This window comes from Myotis nattereri (assembly GCF_964212035.1).
Source record: "Myotis nattereri genome assembly, chromosome: 15".
Lineage (NCBI taxonomy): Eukaryota > Metazoa > Chordata > Mammalia > Chiroptera > Vespertilionidae > Myotis > Myotis nattereri.
This window is the reverse complement of record NC_138090.1, coordinates 5,646,386-5,668,950: the sequence shown is the minus strand read 5'-3', so window position 1 is coordinate 5,668,950 and position 22,565 is coordinate 5,646,386. Positions and strand designations below refer to the sequence as shown.

At 55.4% G+C, this 22,565-nt stretch overlaps 1 protein-coding gene across 1 annotated transcript; it reads right to left on the bottom strand.

Moving 5' to 3' along the window:
* Positions 1 to 13,809: 13,809 nt before the first annotated feature.
* On the bottom strand, positions 13,810 to 19,047 carry IRX6 (iroquois homeobox 6; the record flags this gene model as incomplete). The annotated part of the gene is made up of 6 exons (XM_081108219.1): positions 13,810 to 14,227; positions 15,162 to 15,773; positions 16,483 to 16,796; positions 17,000 to 17,109; positions 17,789 to 18,046; positions 19,003 to 19,047. 6 exons carry the CDS (start codon positions 19,045 to 19,047, stop codon positions 14,220 to 14,222), a joined length of 1,347 nt encoding a protein of 448 aa, XP_080964345.1. The 3' UTR covers positions 13,810 to 14,219.
* Positions 19,048 to 22,565: the final 3,518 nt, after the last annotated feature.

Below are 22,565 nucleotides of genomic sequence, written 5' to 3'. Positions count from 1 at the left end.
CAGTCAGTATTCTGCAGCGGGGCCTAGGATCCTAGACATTTTTTCTTGTTGAGAGTATTACAGATGTATCACCTGTCTCCCTTTTTGCCCTCCTCCCCCCAACCCTGCCCCACCCAGGCCTTCCCCATACGATTGTCTGTGTCCATGGGTTATGCATATATGCATATATGTTCTTTGGTTAATCTCTTTGTGTCCCCTCCCACCCCCCGTCCTCCACTGAGACCTGCTATGCTGTTCCATGCAGCCAGGCCTCTGGACTTCTTTTGTTCGTCAGTTCATTTCCTTCATTAGATTCCACATACGCGTGAGACCATGTGCTATTTGCTTGCTCTGACTGGCTTATTTCACGTAGTGTAATAGTCTCCAGGTCTATCTATGCTGCTCCAGAGGTTAAAAGCTCCCTTTCTGCCCTGGCTGGTTTGGCTCAGTGGATAGAGCATCCGCCGGTGGACTGAGGAGTCCTGGGTTCAATTCCAGTCATGGGCACATGCCCTGGTTGCGGGCTCGATCCCCAGTAGGGAGCGTGCAGGAGGCAACTGATCCATGATTCTCTCTCATCATTGATGTTGCTATCTCTCTCTCTCCCTCTCCCTTCCTCTCTAAAATCAATCAAAATATATTTTTTAAAAATGTTCCCTTTCTTTTCTACAGCCACCTAGTATTCCATTGTGTGAATATATCCCACACATCACCTCCTTTCTGACCCGTTTTCTCTTTTATTTCCCATAAAATTCTAGGAATCCCAGGTCCCCTTTACAGGGGAAGCACCCAAGGCTGGGAGAAGTAATGCCATTGGCTCACGGTCCCCTGGCTCACACAGGGGCAATGTCCTAAGACTCAAACCCAGAGTCTTCTGATCCTAAATCTGGTGCTCTTTCCACCATTCCCAGAGAAATGTAAGTGAAGGAATGAGTTCAGGGAGGGAAAAGTAGAGTCCTCTTTACTGAGGGCCTGGAGAGGAGCCAGCCAACCGGGACTCATTTGGAATCAGGCGTATATTGAGCTGTGTAGCGCACTCGTGCCAAATGGAGCCCCCTGCCCACCTGCACTGTACGATTCTGATCCCCTTAGGGTAGTCCCTACGCATGAGTGACTATGGATCCCGTTGCTAAAAATCAAGTGCCACGGAACTTCTTGCCGATATTATGTATTAGGTAAAACCACTCGGCTGCCCTGGGCTGCTTACTTAAGAATGGAGAGAGAAAAAATAATGCTTGAGACTTTGATCTCCTGTTTTAAATCTGGCTGTTATAAATAGATAGAGTTTCAGCTTAACTATACTAATGATTTCCGCCACCCCCCCCCCACTATGCAAATCATACTGGTTCCTTAGCAACAGAACAAATAAGTGTTTCTCCTCTAATTCCGTGTGTGTTAGTTTTAGAGAAGGCACACAATAAGTTAATTAGAGAGTGGTTGGGGGTGATTTGTAAATGTCATATTAACATGCCGCCTGCTTTTGTCGCACCCAAAGACTTTAAAGCAAATGAATGCCATTTCTGACGCGGTTGATGATTTTTTTTTTTGGTCTCCAGAACCTTTTCCCAACTAATATTTGGAGCAAAGATTTAAAAGTGATATGTGAGGCGCTTGGTTGTAAATCCTAATTACAGATGGGCTCCATTTTTGGAAAAACAGATATATAAATTTAAGCTGAAAACACAGAAAAAGCGGGCCTCGCTGGATTCCCAGTGTATCAGAGGGAGTTCTCATGAGCCTTTCATTTTACTGGGGAGAGAATATGGGCTGAGACGGGGCAAACGGTTTACCCATGGGCCCGGTGTCTGTACTTGGCTAAGCTTCTATTCAAATCCAGGACTCCCTGTTCTGCCTGTCATGCCCCCACTCATTCCATCACTTGCCCCTGTATTCCTTAAATAGCCCACTCTTTACTGTTTATTGGCAATGGTTTGTTTATACTTCCGTCTGTTTTCTGTGTACCTTGGCCTTGATTTCTGCCAGAGGTACCCCCTGTCCCTTTCTTCCTTCATGGGTGACTGGGCTGTATTACACCCGTTCGTGAACTGTTCTCTGGGAGTGTGGAAGGGGTGTGTGTTGAGGGTAGGAATAACGTAATTTATTCAGAATAAATCCTGAGGGAGAAAATCTGAAAAGAGTTTTGAGAAAACAACCACATACGTGAATCCGTTCCTTACAATAATCACTTGTCGCCTATTTTAATTATTTCCATCGCACAGCGTGTTAGAATTTGACACACGTTTACAGCTTTTAAAACCACCAGCCTTATTTTGATTATTAACGAACGTCGGGCAGAGGCTGACTTTCGATTTTACATCACCTGCAGAACCAGGAGAGACAGTGAAATGGACAAAGATGTGGACTTTGAATTCAGAGACAAATTCCAGTCTTGTGTCGGTTGGGCATACATTCAGCTGCAAGTAACAGAAAACCCAGCCAGCAGTGGTTTAAACCACAGGACGGTCATCGCTTACATTACTTTAGGTCCGATGAATGCAGTGTCCGTCCTGGTTCAGAATATAAATGACACCAGGGCCGAAGTCATGGTCATAGTGGCTGCCCCTGTCCTGGCCTCATGACCTCACATGCCTTGTCCAAAGGCAGGAGGCACAGGGCGGCCAGGAAGTGGGAGGTCTCTTTATACGGCTCTTTCCCAGAAGCCCCCAGAAGTGTTGTGTCACATCTCCTTGACCACAACCAGCACCCCTGAGCGGCAGGAGGCTAAGAAATCCTCTCTGCTGGGAGGCAGGCAAGGGCAAAGGGGTTGGGCACGCTGCTGACGGGCAGCCGCACACGGGTCTGCTAGCACACGCCCAGCCCCTACCCCCTTGGCACCTACCTTTCTGCATGTGCTAGTCCTATTCTGTGAGCAGCCCAGGGTCTCTCTCTCTCTCTCTCTCTCTCTCTCTCTCTCTCTCTCTCTCTCTCTCTCTCTCTCTCTCGGTCCTGGGCAGCTAAATTGCACAGGGAGCACAAGTCGGAGGACTCACACTTTAGCTTCCTTGCCCTTGAGTGGGACAACTCTAAGGCGTATTGAACGTTGATTTCCAGCGGCTCTATGTGAAATCATGACCCCGCTGCCCACAGAGGTAACCTGCCCATCCAGGCACCTTGCCTTGACTTCCTCGTCTTCTGTCTCCCTTCTCCTCCCCCACCCTGGTACTCCCTTCCATCATCTTCCAAGTCAACCACTTGTATTCAAATCTTGCTTCAGAGTCAGCTTCTGGGGGAGGGGAGGAGGGAAGTCCAGCCCAAGATATGAGCCATGTGACCTCTTTAACTTCAGTTCTTCTAACTGCAAAGGGAGCTCAGAATCCCCATTCAGGTAGCCACGCCCCTTGTGAGGGTCAGTGACAAAATGTATGTGCAAACGCACTGCACACTGCGAAGCATTCGACGGGGCGCAGGGAGAATGTGGGTTGGAAAGCAAGGGCCGTTTAGGTTCCGTTTCTGTGATCTGGCCCCCACTTGCCGAGGACTCGGTCTCTGGGCAGGGACGCCTTCCTTTGACACATACAGGAAGTGTCATTGCCAAAGTGGTACTCTCCCTCCATCTCAGCTAAGAGCCTTGCTTTTACACCGGTACTGCCCTGGGATTCCAATTAGCTGCGATTCTTTAGAGATCGGGGGAAGGTGATGAAATGCTCCACACGGCCGCATTATAGTTTTCAATAGCCGGTATATTGACGAAGATAAAGCTAATGCTCCGTCACAGGTACTCAGCTGGAGACCTTGTGGGACCGGCTTCGAAACACCTACCTCCATTTCATTTTCTCCATAGGACCTCGAGGTACTGGCTGCAATCGCCTTAATGAAGCCAGGCTTTTAAAAATACGCGAAGTCATCTATTTCCATGCAATTGAAACTCTCATCAAATAGGGTTTGTGGTTTCTTCACGGTTGCTGTTGTTTTTTTTTTCCCTTGACCTCCAAGCTATGGGCCGTTCTTCTGGCTCCTCTCACTGACTAAGTGCCTTTCCCCTGGTCTTCCAGGACCTCCGGCAGTGGGCCTGGGGCTGGCCCGGGGCTGGCTGGCACCCACTCCACCTTCTAACACCTGCAGCTTCCTGGCCAAAGGAATTCATCTTCCAGACATCACCACCGATCTCCTCTTGGCACATGAACTTGACCTTGCAGTCTACTTTCCTGTGCATGTTTGTACCCACGGAAAGAACATTTTAACACCTTTCCTGAGATATAATCGATACCCAGACACTGCATCGATTGAAAGTACAATTTGTTGAATTTGGACGTATCCAAATACCTGTGACACCATATTCAAGGTCATCGACTTATCCATCACCTCCCAAAGTTTTGTTTTATTTTGTGTTTTTCTTTTTCTTTTTTTTTTTAGTTTTTAGTTTTGTTTTGTGGTAAGAACACTGAACATGAGATCTACCCTCCTTACAAACTTTCAAGTGCCCAAGACAGTTTCCATTAGCTACAGTCACTGCTGTGGTACATCGGGCCTCTAGGATTTCCTCATCTTTGTGCTCATTGAAAGGAAGCTGATCTGCGTTTACCTTGAAACACGTGTGTGTGTGTGTGTGTGTGTATGTGCATGTGTGTCTGTGTGTGTGTGTTTAATCATTCCAACTGTTTTACTGATTTTATTTCTTTTCTTTTATTGATTTTAAAATAGATTTTTCTTGAGCAGGAAAAAGGCAGGTAATTGCACTTTCGTGCATCTAGCCAAAAAAATAAATAGCCACATACATAAATACACAGGTCCCCAGGACCTGGAACTCAAGGGCAGAAGTGTGGCTCTTCCCTCTTCATATGCGTTTGATGTACCCTCCAACCTCCTGTGAGACTTCTTCCTTGCTTGGTCCTTCCCTCGTTTCCTTGTCTGCCCTTCCTCTCTTCCCTCATTCATTCACTTTTCCACGATGGGTTGTTTGCTGTTGTGTGGCATCTACCTTGAATCGGTTACTGAGCTTGGTGTAGGGACAAGGTAGATAAAGCTGAGCCCTCCCTGCCCCGGCCAAGTTCAGGGTCTCCTCCAGCCGACAGGACTTCGTCCTGCCATCTCCTTCCTTGTTGTCCAAGCCCCCTCTATCGTCCACCTCCCACCTGTAGGCATTCGTTCCTTTTTCTCCGAAGAACTTAACCCTCCAGAAACACCCTCCTATTCAGGCGCCTTCTCTGACGGCCAGGGTTCCATACACCGCCAGCTCCGTGGAAGAGGCCTCTCGCAGCCGAATTTATGGCTGGGCAGAGCCATTTCATAAAAAATGATTCATGGTAATTAACATTTTAACTTCAGGCCATTTAATGGCACCTGACAAAGGGGTCAAGTGAAACTCATGAGTGTCATAGGTCAAAGGGCACAGTTACGGGTGGGGGCTGAGTGGGGGCTGAGCGGCAGCTGAGAATTCGATGGAGAGGGTGTGTGAGGAGCTGTATATAGACAGGGCTTCTGCTCCCATCCCTGCGCCCCCTTCCCCTGTCCCCGCCAAAGGGATACTGCCTCCCTCTCAGATTAGAAGCGTCTGTGTATGTTTGAGAATTCAGTTTTGCTTTTAAAAAAAAATTGTAAGACTACCCCACTCCCAGCTAATAGTCATACCGGCTAATAATGTGGATTTTTTCATAAATATTTACCGGTTAGTAGTGCGGATTTTAAAATAAATATCTACTGGTTAGTAGAGTGGATTTTAAAATAAGTATCTACTGGTTCCGTAGGCAGCATGCTGCACATCAAGGAAAGTTTACTGGATTCTAGCATCAGGGCACTTACTTTCCTGAATGTCCCAGCCTCGCCTGCTCCACGCTGGCTCGCGCCCTCTGGCGTCTCTGAGCTCACCTCCCCAAGGCCCTTTGGTCTCCGCATCCTCAGCTCACTTCCTCCCCCAGATCTAGGCTCCACTTGGCTTCTCTCCCATGGCTTCTCTCCCCGCACCCCCTTTATTTTCCTGGCTTTCTGAGAGTTTATGGATCAATCTTGGCAATGTCCCTCCTGGCTCCAAGCGGCCCTGGGGCACCCCTTTCCTGAGGGTGGTCTCACCCACTGCTCTGCCCCAACCTCACAGATGGGGTCTAAACACCAGCCACTTACAATATAAACATCTGGCTGAAAGTGAGACCAGAACCAACGTGCTTCAGAAACGGAAGGTTGGAGGGTTGGCATCCTCCTGGGAAGTCATGAGATGAATGGTCAAGGACTGGGCAACAGGGCAGACACCACACGGGGCACTAGCCCTGCATCCCTGGGAGGTGGGAGCTTCCTGTGGCGATAAGAGCTGCTGATGAAAGCAGCTCACTCCTGAGTGAGGGAGCAGGTCAGTCCCCCGGGAGGGGAAAGCGTGGGAGTGAGACAATGCTTCGGTCTGAGACCCACACCACGTGCCCAAGGCCCATCTTTGGGGAATGGCCCTTGGCTGACAGAACGGAGACCCCACCGTGAGGTGACCCATGAGATGGGACCTGGAGTCTGTCCCGTGACCACAGCAGGGACCTGGAAGGCAGGCTGACGCTGCGGGCCGCTCTCCCAGGGAGTCCAGCGTCACAGCGCCAGTTACAACAGTCATCGCCAGTATCTGTGGAGCACTGGGCGCCAGTCCGGAGCTAACCACTGAACACTCATCACTGGAGTTCCTCCTCAGCTGGCAAACCATCGCCGCACGAGCTCAGCTCCAGTTTTATCCCATTTTACTTGAAGGAGATGAGGCTGGGCGAGATGAAGGCTGCTACGTGGCGGGGCCAGAATACGAACCCAGCTTGCTCTCCCTCCTATCCTAGTATTTATATTCTCCATCATGCTAGCAAGCTGCCTCTGGACCAGCTGAGCCTGTCAGGGTAGCCACACCGCAAGGGAAGGGTGGGCATAAAGAGTGCGTAGCAATGCAATGTTTTTCTGCCCAAAAATTGACGTAAAAACTGTGAAAGTGGCTCAGCCGGCGTAGCTCAGCGGTTGAATGCTGACCTATGAACCAGGAGGTCACGGTTCGATTCCCCGGTCAGGGCACATGCCCAGGTTGCAAGCCGGGGGCGTGCAGGAGGCAGCCGATCCATGATTCTCTCTCATCATTGATGTTTCTCTTTCTCTCTCTCCCTCTCCCTTCCTTTCTGAAATCAATTTAAAAAAATATATATTTTTTAAAAAGTGAACTTGAGTCTAGTTAAAGAAAATATCAAGTGAACATAGTATGCGTCTGGATATGGCCTGAGTCTTAAAAAAGATGTGAGAACTGGCATTGGCCATGACGCTCAGAAATGTACACAGCGGGTTCAGTAGGTGACGCAAGTCTGAGGGGCCACGGGGAATAATGAGTGCTTTTCCAATGTCCTGACACGCCCCCACGGCTAGGCCCAGCACCAGGCCCGACGGTGGCCGGCAGCCCTCTGACCTTGCCTCCGTGTCAATGTCAATAGCTGTTGTCCCCGGGCAGTGGGCCTCCTGTGTGGTACTTAGAGACTCTCTTTATGCACTTAAAAGGCATCATTAGTACCAAGTGGCCATTAAAGCCGTCTTGCTGATCAGAATGATTTTCTGAAGCAAATGCAGAGGAAACGTGTGCAGGGTTGAAGCCATTAGCTGCGACCACAGAAGGACTGACCGTGGGCAATGGCGCCATTAATCTTGATAAGGGGAAGTGTGAGCAATTCATAAAACCCACTTGGTGAGGTTTCTCCCTAAGTGGACATCGAGTGAATGACCCCATGTCTTTGCTCTAGGTAAGAGGGGCACGTGTGCGCTGAAACATGGGCTTGGCATGATGAGCCAGCCAGGCAGGTTGGGCTGCAGATTAGGGCACACAACGGTGATTCCAGACCTCACGGGGGGGGGGGGGGGCACGCCTGTGGCAGGGGCAGCTGAGGTACAGCAGGAGAAGTTGCAGTTGGCATTGATAGAAGACTTGCTCTGGGCCAGGCACAATTCTAACGCTTTTCATAGTAACTGTTTAATCCTCACAACAGTCCCGTGAGGCAGGTACTATTATTTCCATTTTAGAGATGAGGAAACTGAGTCCCGGACAGGTTATGCCACTTGCCAAAGGTCGCGCCGCTAGCAAATGGCAGAGCTGGGATTCAGACCTGGGGAGTCTACTTCTCAGCCGTTTTCTGCACAGTGGGATCTGAGAGCAGATGCCCTCCGCCTCCTGCCATGGCTGGGGTGGGTAGCCTGGGCTTTGGGGTCACACAGACCTGGATGCAATCCCCAACTCTGCCACTTCCTGGCAGTTGGGCCTTGAACAAAGGACTTCACTTACTTAAGACTTAGTTTCCTCCCGTATAGAGTGCAGAGTTGTTGTTCTGAGATTGGACGACGTGTCAGGCACTTCACAGCACTTGAGGCCACGTCTCTGCCCTCTCCTCCCACATCGAGGCTACACACACACTCTCAGGCCAGGATGCTGATGGGGGAGTGTGATGGGCAGCCAGGTGCCTGCCCCAACCAGCACCATCTGTGTGTGTGGCTGGGGACTGGCCCAGACCATTGGCCAGAGAGTCAGCACCCTCCTCCTGGCCGCCTGCTTCCTACCTGGCCTTGTGCCTCTTGGGTTCTGGGTTAGTGACTTTTATGCACGGAATGTTCGGGATTCTCCAGAATCCACCTGGTGAAGCCTGAACCCCAATGAAACGGTATTGGGGCTCCTTCCCAAACCGTGGGGGGAAATGTACTTATTCTTCTTCATTGTACTGTGGGGAAACCAGAAAGATCCATAGATTTGAAGGGAAAATCGTAGGCTTCTAGACTCTCAGTGGGCCAAGCCCTACCCCTCACCTCCACCCAGCTTCTAGAAAATCCCGGGGCTGGGAGGAGAAGCAGCCTGGTTGTAGTGCCCCGGTTCTCAGCCTCGGCGGCACCTTGGAGTCACTTGGAAGCTTGAAAAACACTGCTGGACCTCCGCCTTAGAGACTGGATTGAACTGGTCTGGGGTACAGCTTGGATAATGGTACTAAAAGGCAAAACAAAAGGAAACGCCTCGCTGGCTGGCTGTAGGCCCCGCCAGGATGGAGGAGGACTTCTCCAGACTCATCATCACCATCAGTGTTGGCATCATTGCCCCAGGACAGGGTCTCCGAGGCGCTAAAATGAAGCCCATTTGGAGGCAGCCCCAGGCCACGAGGGAAGACACCCAGTCTCTGATGATCTCACAACTCATAATCACCCTTTACATCAGTGGTTCTCAGCCTTCTGGCCCTTTAAATACAGTCCCTCATGTTGTGACCCAACCATAACATTATTTTCGTGGCTACTTCATCACTGCCATGTTGCTAGTGTGATGAATCGTCATGTAAATATCTGATATGCAGGGTGGTCTTCGGCGACCCCTGGGAAAGGGCCGTTCGACCGCCAAAGGGGTTGCGACCCACAGGTTGAGAACTGATGCTCTAGACCAGGGCTGGGCAAACTTTTTGACTCGAGGGCCACAATGGGTTCTTAAACTGGACCAGAGGGCCAGAACAAAAGCATGGATGGAGTGTTTGTGTGAACTAATATAAATTCAAAGTAAACATCATTACATAAAAGGGTACGGTCTTTTTTTTTTTTAGTTTTATTCATTTCAAACGGGCCGGATTCGGCCCGCGGGCCGTAGTTTGCCCACGCCTGCTCTAGACCCTGGTTCAGCTTCTCTCCACCTGGGCCCCGGGTGGCTGCCCCCCAGCTGATGGCAGGGACGCTTTAGCCATCAAGGGAGTGTGCAGGTCCAGCGCTTGCAGACTCAGCCCTGAGAACGTCACCTCCCTGCATCTGCAGGCAGGCACTTTGTGGCGCTCACAGGCCAGCTGTCAGTGGGCACCAGCAGGCTCAGCCGGGAGAGCAGGGCTGTACCCTCCCTCCCCTGGCTCTGGTGTTTAATCAAAACAGTATTCAAAATATGATTCTGGGAGATTATATGGGGAGCTTTGCAGGAGGCTCTTGGTGAAGGCGGAGAGGGTGGGAACAGATTGCTGCTGGGGTAATCAGAGGCTCAGATGGGCCATTCCCAGGCCCCTCCCCCTCTCCCCCTCCCCCCACAATGGAGATCTAGCCCATCCCTGTATTCAACAGCAGGGGAGACCCAGAGAGGGGACAGGGCTGGTCCTTGGGGTGGAGAGCCACTTTCTGGGATCCCAGGCTACCCTTTGGCTCTTCTCACACCCCACTGTCTCCAGGCAACCAGGCCCAGGTCTTGGGGACAGTCTTGGCTGCAGGCTCCTGCTATGGGTTGGGGGAGGCTGCTATGATTTGGGGGATGTAGGTGAGGCTAAGCTTCCCAGGCAAGAGATGGAAAGACACCCTCCTGAGGTCCTGGAGGTGAGGCCGGACAGCTCAGGTGGGCTTTCTTCCCTAAGGCTCACTGTTCCTGGAAAAGGCTGGCTGGCTGGAGGCCGTGTGCGGGTCAGATCCTCGCACCCCCCCCCTCCCCCGCAACAGCCTCCATCCTTTACTCCCTGATCAGCCACGTGGCCTGTGCCTTGGGTGGGTGCCTTCTCTGGGGCCTTCACTTTCCCCATCTGCTGCGAGTGCTGGCTCAGTGTGTGCTGAGGGGCCTCTCTGGCCACAGAATGGTTAGCTGGAGCCCCACACCCAACGGGACCCCAGGAACAAGCTGGGGGGGGGGGGTGTCTACATAGTCCCTAAGGAGGAGGCGTGGTTGAGAGCGCCTTGAAAGAAACCTCTAGCTAATGCGCTTTATTACAAGCCTTAATCCTGCAAAGCCGACTGGAAATAATGTTTATCTTTTCGCAGTTTAATTTTCCGGACCCTAAGCCACGGGTCAGTGAGGGTGGCTGGAGGGTCCCCCGGGAGCAGGGGCAGGCGCATCTGTGTCCAGAAGCAGAAGGAATGCAGGGAGGGGACTTCCCAGAGGAAGTGTGTGTGTGTGTGTGTGTGTGTGTGTGTGTGTGTGTGTTGGGGGGCGGGGGAGGGGAGGAGGAACCCAAAAGGACCCTGAATGGAATGTGGGGTCCCTCCCGGCACAGACTCTGTGACCCTGAGCCAGTCCCTTGCCCTCCTGCTTGGCTTCCATTTCCTCATCTGAGAAAGGGCTTTGTATTTTTGTGGGTCATGGTCTTTAAGGAAGAGTTTGCACTCGGCTTTGCACAGTGGCTGGACACAGATGAGGAAGCGGAGAAGGTCCTCAGAGTGGAAGGGGGAGAAACAGTCTCCTCCCGGATGAAAAAAGAGTGGGGCGTCCACACGGCTCCCAGGAGCTGGGGTCATGATGTGTTTCAACATAGAGAAGAAATAAATCACTCTCTGGGCTGTCTTTATCTAAGATATTTGTTAGGGAAGGATTAATTGAATCTTTTTATATATACCTGTATATACGTCATTGAAAAATCCGCATTATTAACCAGCATATATTATGAAAAAATCCGTATTATTAACCGGTGCACCCGGTAAATATTTCATTGAAAAATCCACATTATTAACCGGCGCACCTGCTAATAGTTGTACCAGCTAATAATGCGGATTTTTTCATAAATATTTACCGGTTAGTCATTTGGGTCCCTCTTCCTGGCTTGCAGATGGCCAACTTCTTGATGAACCAGGAATTTGGGGGGTAAAATAGGAAAGTTTTAGGAAATTTTAGAAATTTTGGAAATTAAGGGGACCATGGAGGAAGCACAGGGCTGCAGAGCAGGAGAAGGTGTATTTCCGTAAAACAGGGAAGCTAAAAAGCTGCAACTGGTACATTTCCATAGAATGAGGGAGCTGGGGACAGCAAAAGGTCTACATTTACAAAATAAAGAAAAGGAAGACCTTTATCCAGAAGGAGAAGAAGAAAGCCCAAGGGGACTAAGAAAACAATGAGGAAGGAGGGGGGAGAACCTCACATGTCCCAGGTGAAGTTCGACCTTTGAGCCTAGGAGTTACTGTAGTAACCAGTCTGGGGGAATAGTGACCAATCAGAGGGGATATCAAGGCACCAGGCTCATGGGAACCCCCAAATTTATAGTCCTTTGGTCAGAAGTTCAGGTGACGTGAGGAGTCCTCAAAATTGTGGCTGGTGCAATCAATGATCCTCTCTCATCATTGATGTTTCTCCCTCTCCCTTCATCTCTGAAATCAATAAAAAAAATATTTTTTAAAAATTGTGGCTGGTGTCTGAAGTGAGGGCAGTCTTACTGGGGACAGTGCTCTGACCCTGTAGAGCCTGCACTAACTCCAGGTCCTGTCCCATTGCATTGGGGTCCAATTGTAGGGCTAAGATCTGTGAGTGCCTGAGTTGGACTTTATTTGGTTGGTGGCTGGAAGTCATAGAAAGTTTATGTATGAGAAGATGACTGGCAGGATTCGTAACTGGGCTTCTGGGAAAAATAATCTGGCAGAGACGGATGGTGGGCAGAATTCTCCCTGAGTCCCAGGCCCCCTGGGTCACACAGTCTCAATTTTAACGTGGGATGCTGGTCACCAAAGATGTTTCCTTTTCAAAAAATAAAGAGCAGCGCTAAAGCAGGCTGCATAGATTTTCAGTCGAAGGTGTGTGCGAATCACAGAGTTCATGCCTGTGTTGTTATGTATTAATTATTGTATTACTTTTCCATGCGACCAGCTGTTGTTATATTGTCACTACGCTTCACTGGAAAACTACTGTTGCCCCACCCTGGACCTTGGTGGGGTTGGAGCACCCCAAGCTAGGCCAGCCAGGGAGCTGCAGAAATGCTGGCTCCTGGGAGCAGAAGGTCAGTTCTTTCTTCTGCCTTCACCCTCTGCAGACACTGAAATTCATGTAAGAAGCTTGGCTTCTCTTCACCTCGCCCAAGGCTTCTCTTTAAAGCACAAGGGGTGTGGCAGCGAGATCAGGGCACAGCTGCCCTGACTCCCATCATGGAAGGAAGATGGAGGGGGCAGGGAGGGGAGGGGTCAGGGAGGTAGCCTGCCACCTGTCCCCCAGTTTAACCACCCCCTTTCTTTGCAGCCTCCATGGGTCTTAAAATCTCTCTCGCTCCCTTCCCCCCAGGACAGGGACCCTCTCCACCCCAGACTCCGGGGACTGGCTGGCTGGCACCCACGCGGGTCTGAAAGGCCATCCCGCCCCCCCCCCCCGGCCCCCCAGGGCGGGTCCGGAGGAGCCCAGCAGTGGAGGCCCAACTGCTCAAGGGTCAAGCCCACGGGCGCACACCCCAGCTGCTATCCCCGCTCCCCGGAGCGCCCCACTAGGCCCCGGCCCCGGATGTCCCCCCTCTGTCCCCTGGGCATCTGCGAGCTCGTGCGCACTGGCTGAAACCGAAGCCACTGTGCCCGGGACACGTGCACTCTGGCGCTGCGCGGGTGTCTTGAAATCTTTCATCCCTCCGCACCCCAGCCCTGCTCCCCATACTGAGGGACCAAGCCCCCTTCCCCAAGCCCCCTTCCCCAAGCCCCCTTCCCCGCCCGCCCGCTCCCGTTGGTGGGCCCGGACCGGAAGTGTTTCCTGACATCGGTTTAAGAAAAGAATAACCCGTCTGGCCAGCTGTCAGACTTCGCCATTCCGTCCCATCCCAGGAGAGCGGGGTCCCAGCGCCCAGTGCCAGGGGGCCGCCACGAAGGTCCTCCTTGTCCCATCCTCCCAGTGAACTTAAAACCCAAGTACGAGGGGAACACACGCAGCTTCCAGACAAAAACCCTGGCAGCTCCCACCATCCCTGACCTCGCAGTTGCAATCCCCTCCTATGGCGCCCAGGAATCAGCCCGCGGGCGGGTGCAGGGAGCTGGGTGCGCGCAGAGTTCCGAGGGCTGAGCTGCAGGCGCCCGGGCCTTGGCTCCAACCTTGTCAATTTCTCTCCCAGAAACTGGGTTCTGAGGTCTGCAGCCCACACCGACCTGTCCCCGGGACCCCTGGCCACTTCCCGTCCTCCCCCACCTCTCCAATCGGGGCGCCCCGCTCACAGAGAGGCCACACAGCTTCGGTCCGGCTTGATTATTTTTAAGGACACAAGGAATTGGGGGGTAGGAGGGGGGCGGTAGACATAGGTGATCCTTAGGGGCCAGGTCAGCGTGGACGTTACAAAGTGAGGGGGCGGGGTGACGGGGGGAGGGAGCAGCTCAGACTCTGAATCCAGAGGAGGGAGGCAGACTCGCCCCGCCTTCCCCAAGGTAACCTACCACTTCCCCTAGGGTCTGAGGTGCCGCCCCTGTGCCCCCACTGCCAGCTCCGCGTGCAAGGAGAGCCTGCGGGAGGGTTGGTTTCTGTGTGTCTGCCCGTCTCTTACGCGCAGGGAGAGCCCCCAGTTCCTGGTGAGGTCTCCCCGCTTCTTGGAGGGAAGGTGAGCTGGGAAAGGAGGGCTGGTTTCCAGGATGCTTCCGCAAATCGCGCCGGGGCGCTAACCTGCTGAGAGAGGAAAGGTTGATTAAAACCCGGCGGCCGCTGGGTGGCGATTCCTCGAATAATTGGAGGTCAGGGGTGCCTCCTCCGCAGGGAATCAAAGGTCTCTAGAAGCAATTGGCTCGCCAGAGGTAACATTCGGACCCCTTTGTGTGTAAATTCAAATAACAATGTAACCCAATTTCCTAAGCCCGCAACTAATCCTGAGAGAAAGGACTGCAAAGAGCAGAATCTGACAGTAATTGCTGGAGGCTGCCAATTTCTTGGGGAATGGCCTTTTGTGGGGGTGAAATTTCCTCCCGCCAGGCCTGGCCAGGGAACCAGCGGGAGGGAGGAGAGGGAAGGAGAAAGGGATTGGCAGTCACACCCTGCTTAGGGGTGATCTTGGGGCTGAGTGCGCTCCAAGGACATCACCAACCCCGGGCTCCCCCCGTCTGTGGGCTGTAGAGACGATTGGAAGCTCTCTCTTAAGCACCGGCCTTGCAAACTGTGTGCGTCTGGCCCTGCCCTTCACACTTTCCCGGGAGCCCAGGTGCCTGCCCAGCCCTAGCATGGCAGGGGCTCACTGCCTTCCTCGGAAGGGCGGGCAGGCAGGCCTGGGCATCTGTGCCAGAGGGTCGTGATGGTGCCCACCTGGTGCATTTGGCAGGTCAGTGGGTGCCAGTGCAGAGGGGTGGGTTGCCCATCTCCTCAGTGACTTTCTAGGTGACCCCAGGCACATCACTGTCTCACTCGGAGCTTATTGCTATTATTTGGCTTTAAAATGAGGGAACGCTAGAAGCGCTGTCTCTAAGCTTCCGTTTCAAAGAGCGCTGTGGGACCAGCTCCTGCCAGGTGGACCCCGGCCGTGCCCAAGGGTCCGAGAGGGCATGCCATGGCTGGGCAGCACACGGGCAGGCGTCTTTTGGACACAGTCCCAGCGCCATTGGGGGCCCACTACCTTCTGCTCCCGACGGGTACTGGCACTGCCCTGCGGGCTCCCTCCGCCGCGGGCACGGGGCGCAGCTCAGGGGCAGCCCCTGCATCGCAAACGGGGGCTTCCCAAAGGCTTTGGCTGCGCGGCCGGGCTCCTCGCGCGCGGAGTCTCTGAGGACCGGGGGTCGCCCGCCCGGGCCTGCGGGCTGTCGGAGAATCAGGCAGCACTCGGGGCTTCGCGGCTTGGGCGGGGTGGGACGTGCCCCTTCGGCAGCGCCGGCTGTGGCCCTGTGCGCCAGGGACCAGATGCGCGGCTTCTGGCTGCAGGGGTAGTGCGTGGTCAGGGTGGGGGCCCCTGGCTCCGCCCGGAGGAAGTCAGCTTCTCCCGATCCCGGGGGCTCATTGAAGGAGAAGTGGGGCGCCGCCAGGCCGCACTCCCTGCGCTCCCGCCGGCCCATTGGAGCTGCAGCGCAAGGCATCGCCCGCGCGTCCTTGTGGAACTCAGCGAGCCTGTCTGTAGCTGGGACCGCTGCCTCCTCTTCTTCCTCTTCCTCCTCCTCCTCCTCCCCCTCTTCTTCCTCCAGGTCCTCCAGGTCACTCAGCCGGAATCCCCGAGCTTCCCGGCTCACAGCGAGGTCTGCAGGACATCAGGAGGGAGTGAGAAAAGCGCCAGGCCCCCAGGGAAATCCGCGGGAGTGCCCATCCCCAGAAGCTTTTAGCGAGATGCGCCCTGCTCTCAGGGCATGCTGGGAGTCATCCACCAGACTGACCACACCAGCCCTCACCCTGGCCCCAGCCTTGACCCCACCCCACCCCACCCCACGGGATGTCTCCTCCTCTCCATTCGCCCCCAGGCCAGGGGAACCCACACCGTGTTGCTGTCACTAAGACCTGGGTCTCCATCTCTCAACCATATAAAGGCAAGGGGATAATTTCTCCCGCATTTCCACACGCACAGGTGGCTGGTGGGTAGGATGTGATTCAGCACATATGGACGAAGGGCTAAGTTTGTGCCAGACATCACCTAGGCATTCATTCAGGGAAAGGGCTTCTGGAGGCACTGAGGTTCTTGAAGGGGTCACAGTGCGAAGGTGGCGAAGGAAATAGGAGGGGCTGGCCATGGAGAAGAACCAGAGGGCTGCGCTGGCTTAGGCGGCCAGGAAGGGCCCTGCAGAGGTGGCACTTTAAAGTCCAGAAGAAACTGGTTCTGTAGGGAAGGCGGGACAGAGGGTACCAGCAGGCACAGGCCCTGAGGCCTGCAGGGGATGCATGAGCCAGGGTCAGAGAGCAGTGCCTTCCATAAAAGCTACCCCGCAGGCAGCTGGGGTGGTGCTCACCGCTGGTACCTTTGGTGTCACCGCCCTGTAGGCAGCCCAGGGACTCCTCGGCCCCATCCTCCGCCTTCCTCTCCTCCCCGCCTTTGTTCTTGGGCGCCCATGTCATCTTGTTCTCCTTCTTGAGGCGCCGGCGCGCGTTGGCGAACCAGGTGGACACCTGGGTGAGGGTCATCTTGGTGATGATGGCCAGCATGATCTTCTCACCCTTGGTGGGGTAGGGGTTCTTGCGGTGCTCGTGCAGCCAGGCCTTGAGCGTGCTCGTGGTTTCCCGGGTGGCGTTCTTCCTGCGCCCGGCACCAGTCAACTCCACCGCGCCGCCGTACCTGCGGGGAGAGAACCCGGCTCAGGGTCCTGGGGCTGGCAACCTGGGCCAGCAGTCGGGAGAGGGCATGTGGCCTGGGAATGGGCTCTGAGCCCGTCCCTCCCCGCTCATTCCCCTCCCCACTCGCTGCCCAGATCAGCCCTACCTGGACCATGGATGGGGCAGGACTTTCCATGCCAGCCACCAGTGCCCCCCACACCTTACCGGTCATAGGGGTATTGCCCCAGAGTCGGCTCATAGGGACAGTAGGCTCCCGGTTGTGACAGGCTGGGTGTGAAGTTCCCTGCAGTCTCCTTAAATTCATACTGTGCGTTCTGTGGGGGGAGGAAGTCAGAATTCAGTTCTCCCACCATGTGGGGAGGAGACGAGGCGGGGCAGTTGCTAAGGGTGTAAACTCCAGAGGAGTCTGGTCTGGTTTAAATTCCAGTACCCACGACCTCGCATTGGCGGTGTGATCCTGGGAACAGTTGCTAACCACTCCACGCCTCCGCCTCCCCTTGCTAACTGGGGATAATAATAATGGTCCCCATGGGCTATTGAAGAAGAGCGCGGGGCAGAATTCCTGGTGCAGCATAAGCAGTAGTTACATGCTAGCGGTTATTATTACTGTTACCACTTGTGTGTCCCTCCCCTCCCCCCACCACCTGGGGGACTCCCCTGCCTCAGTTTCCAGCAGAGCTGGTCCCTGACCCTGGGTATGCCGGTGACTCTGGGTACGGTATTGACCTCAGCTTCCTCAGCTGCACATTGAGGAAAGTGATGACTTGCCCACCTCGTGTATGCATAGAGATGCCAATGTTTCCTAAGCAGCATGGGCAAAGATGGGCTTTTCCCCTTCACACACTCCTAACCACTGCCTGTCCTCGGACTTGGGCGTCCTTCCTAGATTTTCCCTGGAGATGTCACAGTGGATTTCACCCGAAGCTGCTGGGGCTTCTGCCCTGGGTGGGTGGGTAATGGCGCACAGACCCAGGTCCCACCCCTTGCACTCACCAGCGCCCCGTACAGCGCGGGTGGCTCCGGACTGTAGGGCAGGTACCCAGGGTAGCTCTGGGCAGCTGCAGCGGCCGCGTAGGGGGCTCCATAGATGCCCAAGGCTGTACCCAGCTCCGGCCGCGCACTGCCCAGCAGCCGGCTGTCGTAGGGTGCTAAGCAGAGAGCTGCCGCCGGGGTGGAGCCTGAGGCCACGTCTGGGACAGAGCTCGGGGAGGATTCGCAGCAAGTGGCGCTGGAATTTGCAGACACCAGAAACTACGGGGGCAAGAGAGAAGGCATGGGAGGTCAGAGACCGGAACACCGGACCGCTCCTTCATTCCACATCACCTAAATGCCACCGCGTGCCCAGCATTCTGCCGAGCACTGAACAGGAATGATCCGAAGACCCGATTCATCCAAACTGCCCTTAGAGACACTCCTAAGCCGTTGCTAGGGCTTCAGGTTCCCACGGGGTCCGGCCATGGAGGACATTCGGAAACCCACCGGGCGGGTTCCCTCGCAGACCCCCGCCCCTTCCCCATCACAGGGTCTGCAAAGGCAGAGCTAGAAGTTGGCCTTGGAGACCCACACAGACAGACACCCATTTCACAGGAAGGGTGTGAGGACCTGAGTAAGTGCAGACTGGCCCAAGGTCACCAAGCGGGTCAGAGGTCGGGCAGGGACTAGACCCCAGGAAGATATACCCCACAGTCTGAAGAGAAACGAGAACAGTGGTGGGCATCCCCAGAATTCCTCCAGGAAACCCTGGTCCCTGCACAACACCCTGTGAAACTGAAGGAACCAGAAGCTGAGAGCTTGGACCCACCCAAGGAAGGGAGAAGACAAGGACAGAGGTCAACCGCGAACAGCAGCAGGACAGCTGTGCGATGGACAGCGTCCTGGACTGGGAGTCCCCTTTCCTGAGACCCCCCCTGGCCACCTCGGAGGCCATCTGCACAGGAAGGAGGCCTGTCTGGCAGCTCTCAGAGGCCCCACCCTCCTCGCGGAGCCCAGGGTCAGAGGGTCCAAGTTTCGGGTCACCCGACTTTCCAGCTAGCGCTGGGGGAGTGGAAGGTTCCCGGCTAGGACCTGAGGATGTCAGAGTTACCTGGTCCCTGCTGCCTCTGGTTTCCCGGGGGACCCACTCGAGAGGAGGGCGCTCAGGGACAGGCGGGTGCACTGGGTACCCCTTCCATCCAGTCGCCCCCGCCCCCCAAGGAGGCGCCTCTTACCTGGGAAGCGCTGCCATACGGGTGTCCAAAGTGCGGGAAGGCCATGGTGGCTGTGCCTGGCTCGCCTTCCTCTTCTTTAGCTTGTTCCCGCCTCAGCCCCCGCGGGTCTGCCTCAGTTCCTTACGCGGCTGCGGGTGCCCAGCGTCGGGTCCTCCGCCCGCTCGGCGTTACTGGAGGCAGAGCCAAGGGCAGACCGGCCGCCAAGCCCTGCGCTCTAGAAGGCGCTCCACCGGCTCCCGAGGTCCGGAAGACAGAAGGGCCCATGGATGAGCCAGGGAAGGGAGAGGATGCGAGTTGCCAAAGGCGCGCGGTGGCGAGGCCAGGTGAAGCGAGGCGCGGCGCGAGGCTGTGCGGCTCCGGAGGTGTCCAAGGTGGCCAGAGGCTCAACGTGACGTCACGGTAATCCCGGGCCGCCAGGCGGGCCCCCGGGCCCTGGGGCCCCGGGCCACCCAACGCGCCGAGCGCAGCCAGCCCGTGCGCGCGCGCGCGCACTCCCACCCACACTGATTCCTTATTCCGGGAGGTTTGTGCTGCTGGTGAGGAATGTCAAAGACCCTGACCCTCTCTGCTTGGCGCTGGATCCTACCCCTTTTCGCTTTACATTCACGCGCGCGCGCGCACAGACAACCTCTCCAAATTACCCGGGAGAAGTGGGAGAAATGCCTCCCTCTGCGCCGCGCAGGCCCCAGGCGCAGCGCGCTCACCTCCTCCCGGCGGCCCGAGGAGGAGGAGAGAAGCAACCTAGGCGGCGAGGGAGGAGAGAATACAAAAGAAGCCACAGGAGGAAAGAGAGGAGAAAAGTGGGGGAGAAATGCAAGAGGGAGAAGGCGGAGGGGAGAGGGGAGAGAAGAGCCTAAGTGAGCAGAGGCGCGCTGGGGCGGGGAAGGAGCCGGGCGGGAGCAGGCTGGGCGGCGGTTGCACATCCGCAGGTGGAGGGAGCCGAGGCCCCGGGAGAAGTCTCCAGCCGGCTCCCCCGCCCTCCGCCGCAGCAAAGTTTGTTCGCGCCCCAAGCCTCCGAGGTCCTTGGGGCAGCGCTGGGCGGCGTGGGTGAACCCCACTGGCCCGTCCGTCTTTGTCCTCGGGGATCCGGCTCTGCTCTCCAGTCTCCCCAAATCTAGCTAGATTCAGGCTCTCCACGCCCTGGCCTTTGCCAGGGCCTCGACCGCGGGCTTCTCTGCCCCTCTGGCCCTTGAATGGGTCAAATAGCACCCCCTCGAGGCCCAGGTTCAGGCGCCCCCAGAATCTACCTGGAAACGCTCCAAGTCTGACCTCTGGCATTTGCAGACCTCGAGCTGAGACCCCTGCGCACCTCCTTGGAAGGGAGCCTCCGCCGCCTCCCACTCACCGCCGGCTGTGCGGACGGGGGAGCGGGAGCCGCAGGAAGGCGCCGGCCGGGCTGCAGAGGCTGCGCTCCGCGGGGGGTGGCGCTGGCGAGCCGCGGTGGAGCGGCCGGTTCTCCGCTTAGCGCCTGGACGCCCAGCTGGGCCTAGGGGTCTGACCAGCCCCCTTGGTCCCGGGGGCCCTCCAGGGGGCACTGATGGGCGAAGGAGCTCTTCGGGGCCTGGGAAGGGGTAGCTACGTCCTCCATGCCTGCCCGGGGAGAGCGGCTCTAGTTTGCGAGCGCCTATACTCCGCATCCCCGAAGGCTCAACCCCTAGGCCCGGAGCAACCTCCCTCGAGGGCCTCCCACCCGCGGAAAGGGACGGCCCTTCCCCGGGGCGCTGGCGGCTGCTGCCCGAATGCCCGGCGAGCGCTGGCTTTGCGATGTGCAGGCCAGCGACCTCAGGAAGCCTGGCCTTCCACCTGCGGGCTCACCGCGCCTGACAGTTTACAAACGCCCTTCCCGGCCCGGCCCTCGGGGCACCCCGGGAGGAATGGGGGGCGGGGAGGGTTGGTCCAAGGGCTCCGTTTTATTTTCGAGCTGAAACGCAAGGACGTCTGGCCCCGAGGTCAGGGACAGCCGCGTCTCCCCTGCCCTGGGTCCTTGCGAGGCCAGGAGGGAGCGCAGGGGCAGGGCAGGGGCTGGGCCGCGGTTGCATCTGGCACCGGCGGAAGGGACTGGTCGGCCCCGAAGCCAGACACCCTTTTAGAGCGCCATCTCCGGCTCCCTTTTTTCTCTTCTCGGGTTCTGCAGAACGCGGGGTGGGGCGGGGGGGGGGGGGGTGGGGGGGTAGGGGGGCGCGCTTAAAGAAGCCACGAACCACGCCACAGCCCCCCTCCCCCCCCCCCCCCCCAGACAAACAGGACAAGCTCCTTTCTAAACCTGAGCAAGCCCAGCGAAGGCCTTGAGCCAGGAGAAACCGTGCCTTCAACCCGGAGAAACTCCCCTCGTTAGAATAAGAATGATGGTTATCGCCTGATTGATTTAGTGATAAAAATGCCCCATAATAGATAGATCCCTTGATTTTTCCAAATGCACTTTGGAACCATCCACACATTTGCAGCTTGGATACATCTAAGCTTTTTTTTTTTTTTTAAGTGAGAATTGGAGAGAATTCATTAAATTAGTCCCTGGGGGAAGATTACGGCTAATTAATTAATTGCAAACATTTCCAGAGGGAAGGTATGTCAATTGTAACGTAATAAAATTAGGTAGTTGAAACCCTTACTCAGCAACTTAGATTGCCCATTCGTTCCCAAGCAGGTTTTTTTTTTTTTTTTTTACGACAGAAAAATGGGGATGGTGGTGGAGAAAAAGCATTAGCTCTGTCCCCTGGTGATCTGGTTGCAAAGGAGAAACTACCACATAGTATGTATTGATTTTCAGCTGATTTATAAGATCTCTGCGGTATCAATCCGTGCACAGGGCCTGCAGGCCTCCCTCTCGGCTTTGCTGTCTGGGATTAGAGGAAAGCAACATGATGTTTCAAAAGAAAAAGAGAGGAGGAGGAAGAACAGTGGTGAAGTAACTTGGGGCGTAGGGCTCTGAAGATACCCCAGCTTATTTTCTTCTTGTGCAGAAAAACAAAACAAAAAACCAAAACCTCCATGCACAAGGGCGTCATGTTCAGGAGCCTTCCTCTTGTCTTCCTCGTTGCTTCGTGGTACCAGGATGTGTAGCCTCCCTGTTTCAGGCGTGGGAGACCCCGGCTGGATATTTCTTTCCCAGGGAGAGAGGTTGCACCCACAGCGAAACCTACCCTGGGCCACTGACATGGGGTTGCCACCACCTGGAACACTTTGTGGGGTTTCCTGCGATTGATTCTGAGGGAGTGTGCCTATTCCTCCCAACATGTTGGGGCCCCATTTGGGACCCAGAACAAAACCAAGCCAGAGGTTAAGCCGGTATCGACCTCTATCTGGCAGAAAGTGCAGGGGAAAGGCAGCCTGTTTCCTGGAAAGGCTGCATGAGGGCCACTGCAGTGGGATCTGCTCTCCGGACTGTGGACAGGCGCCCCTTTCGGCTTTCTCGCGAGGGCCCTGAGCTTCTCAGCCACGCTGGCTGTTTATGGCTCTGTTCCGCCGTGATTCATTTAGTTTCGGGAAAAATGCCCAGTGGTGTATGTGTACCCAGAGACTTTTATGGAAGCAAGTAAACAGACCTCTCCAATACAGACCCTCCC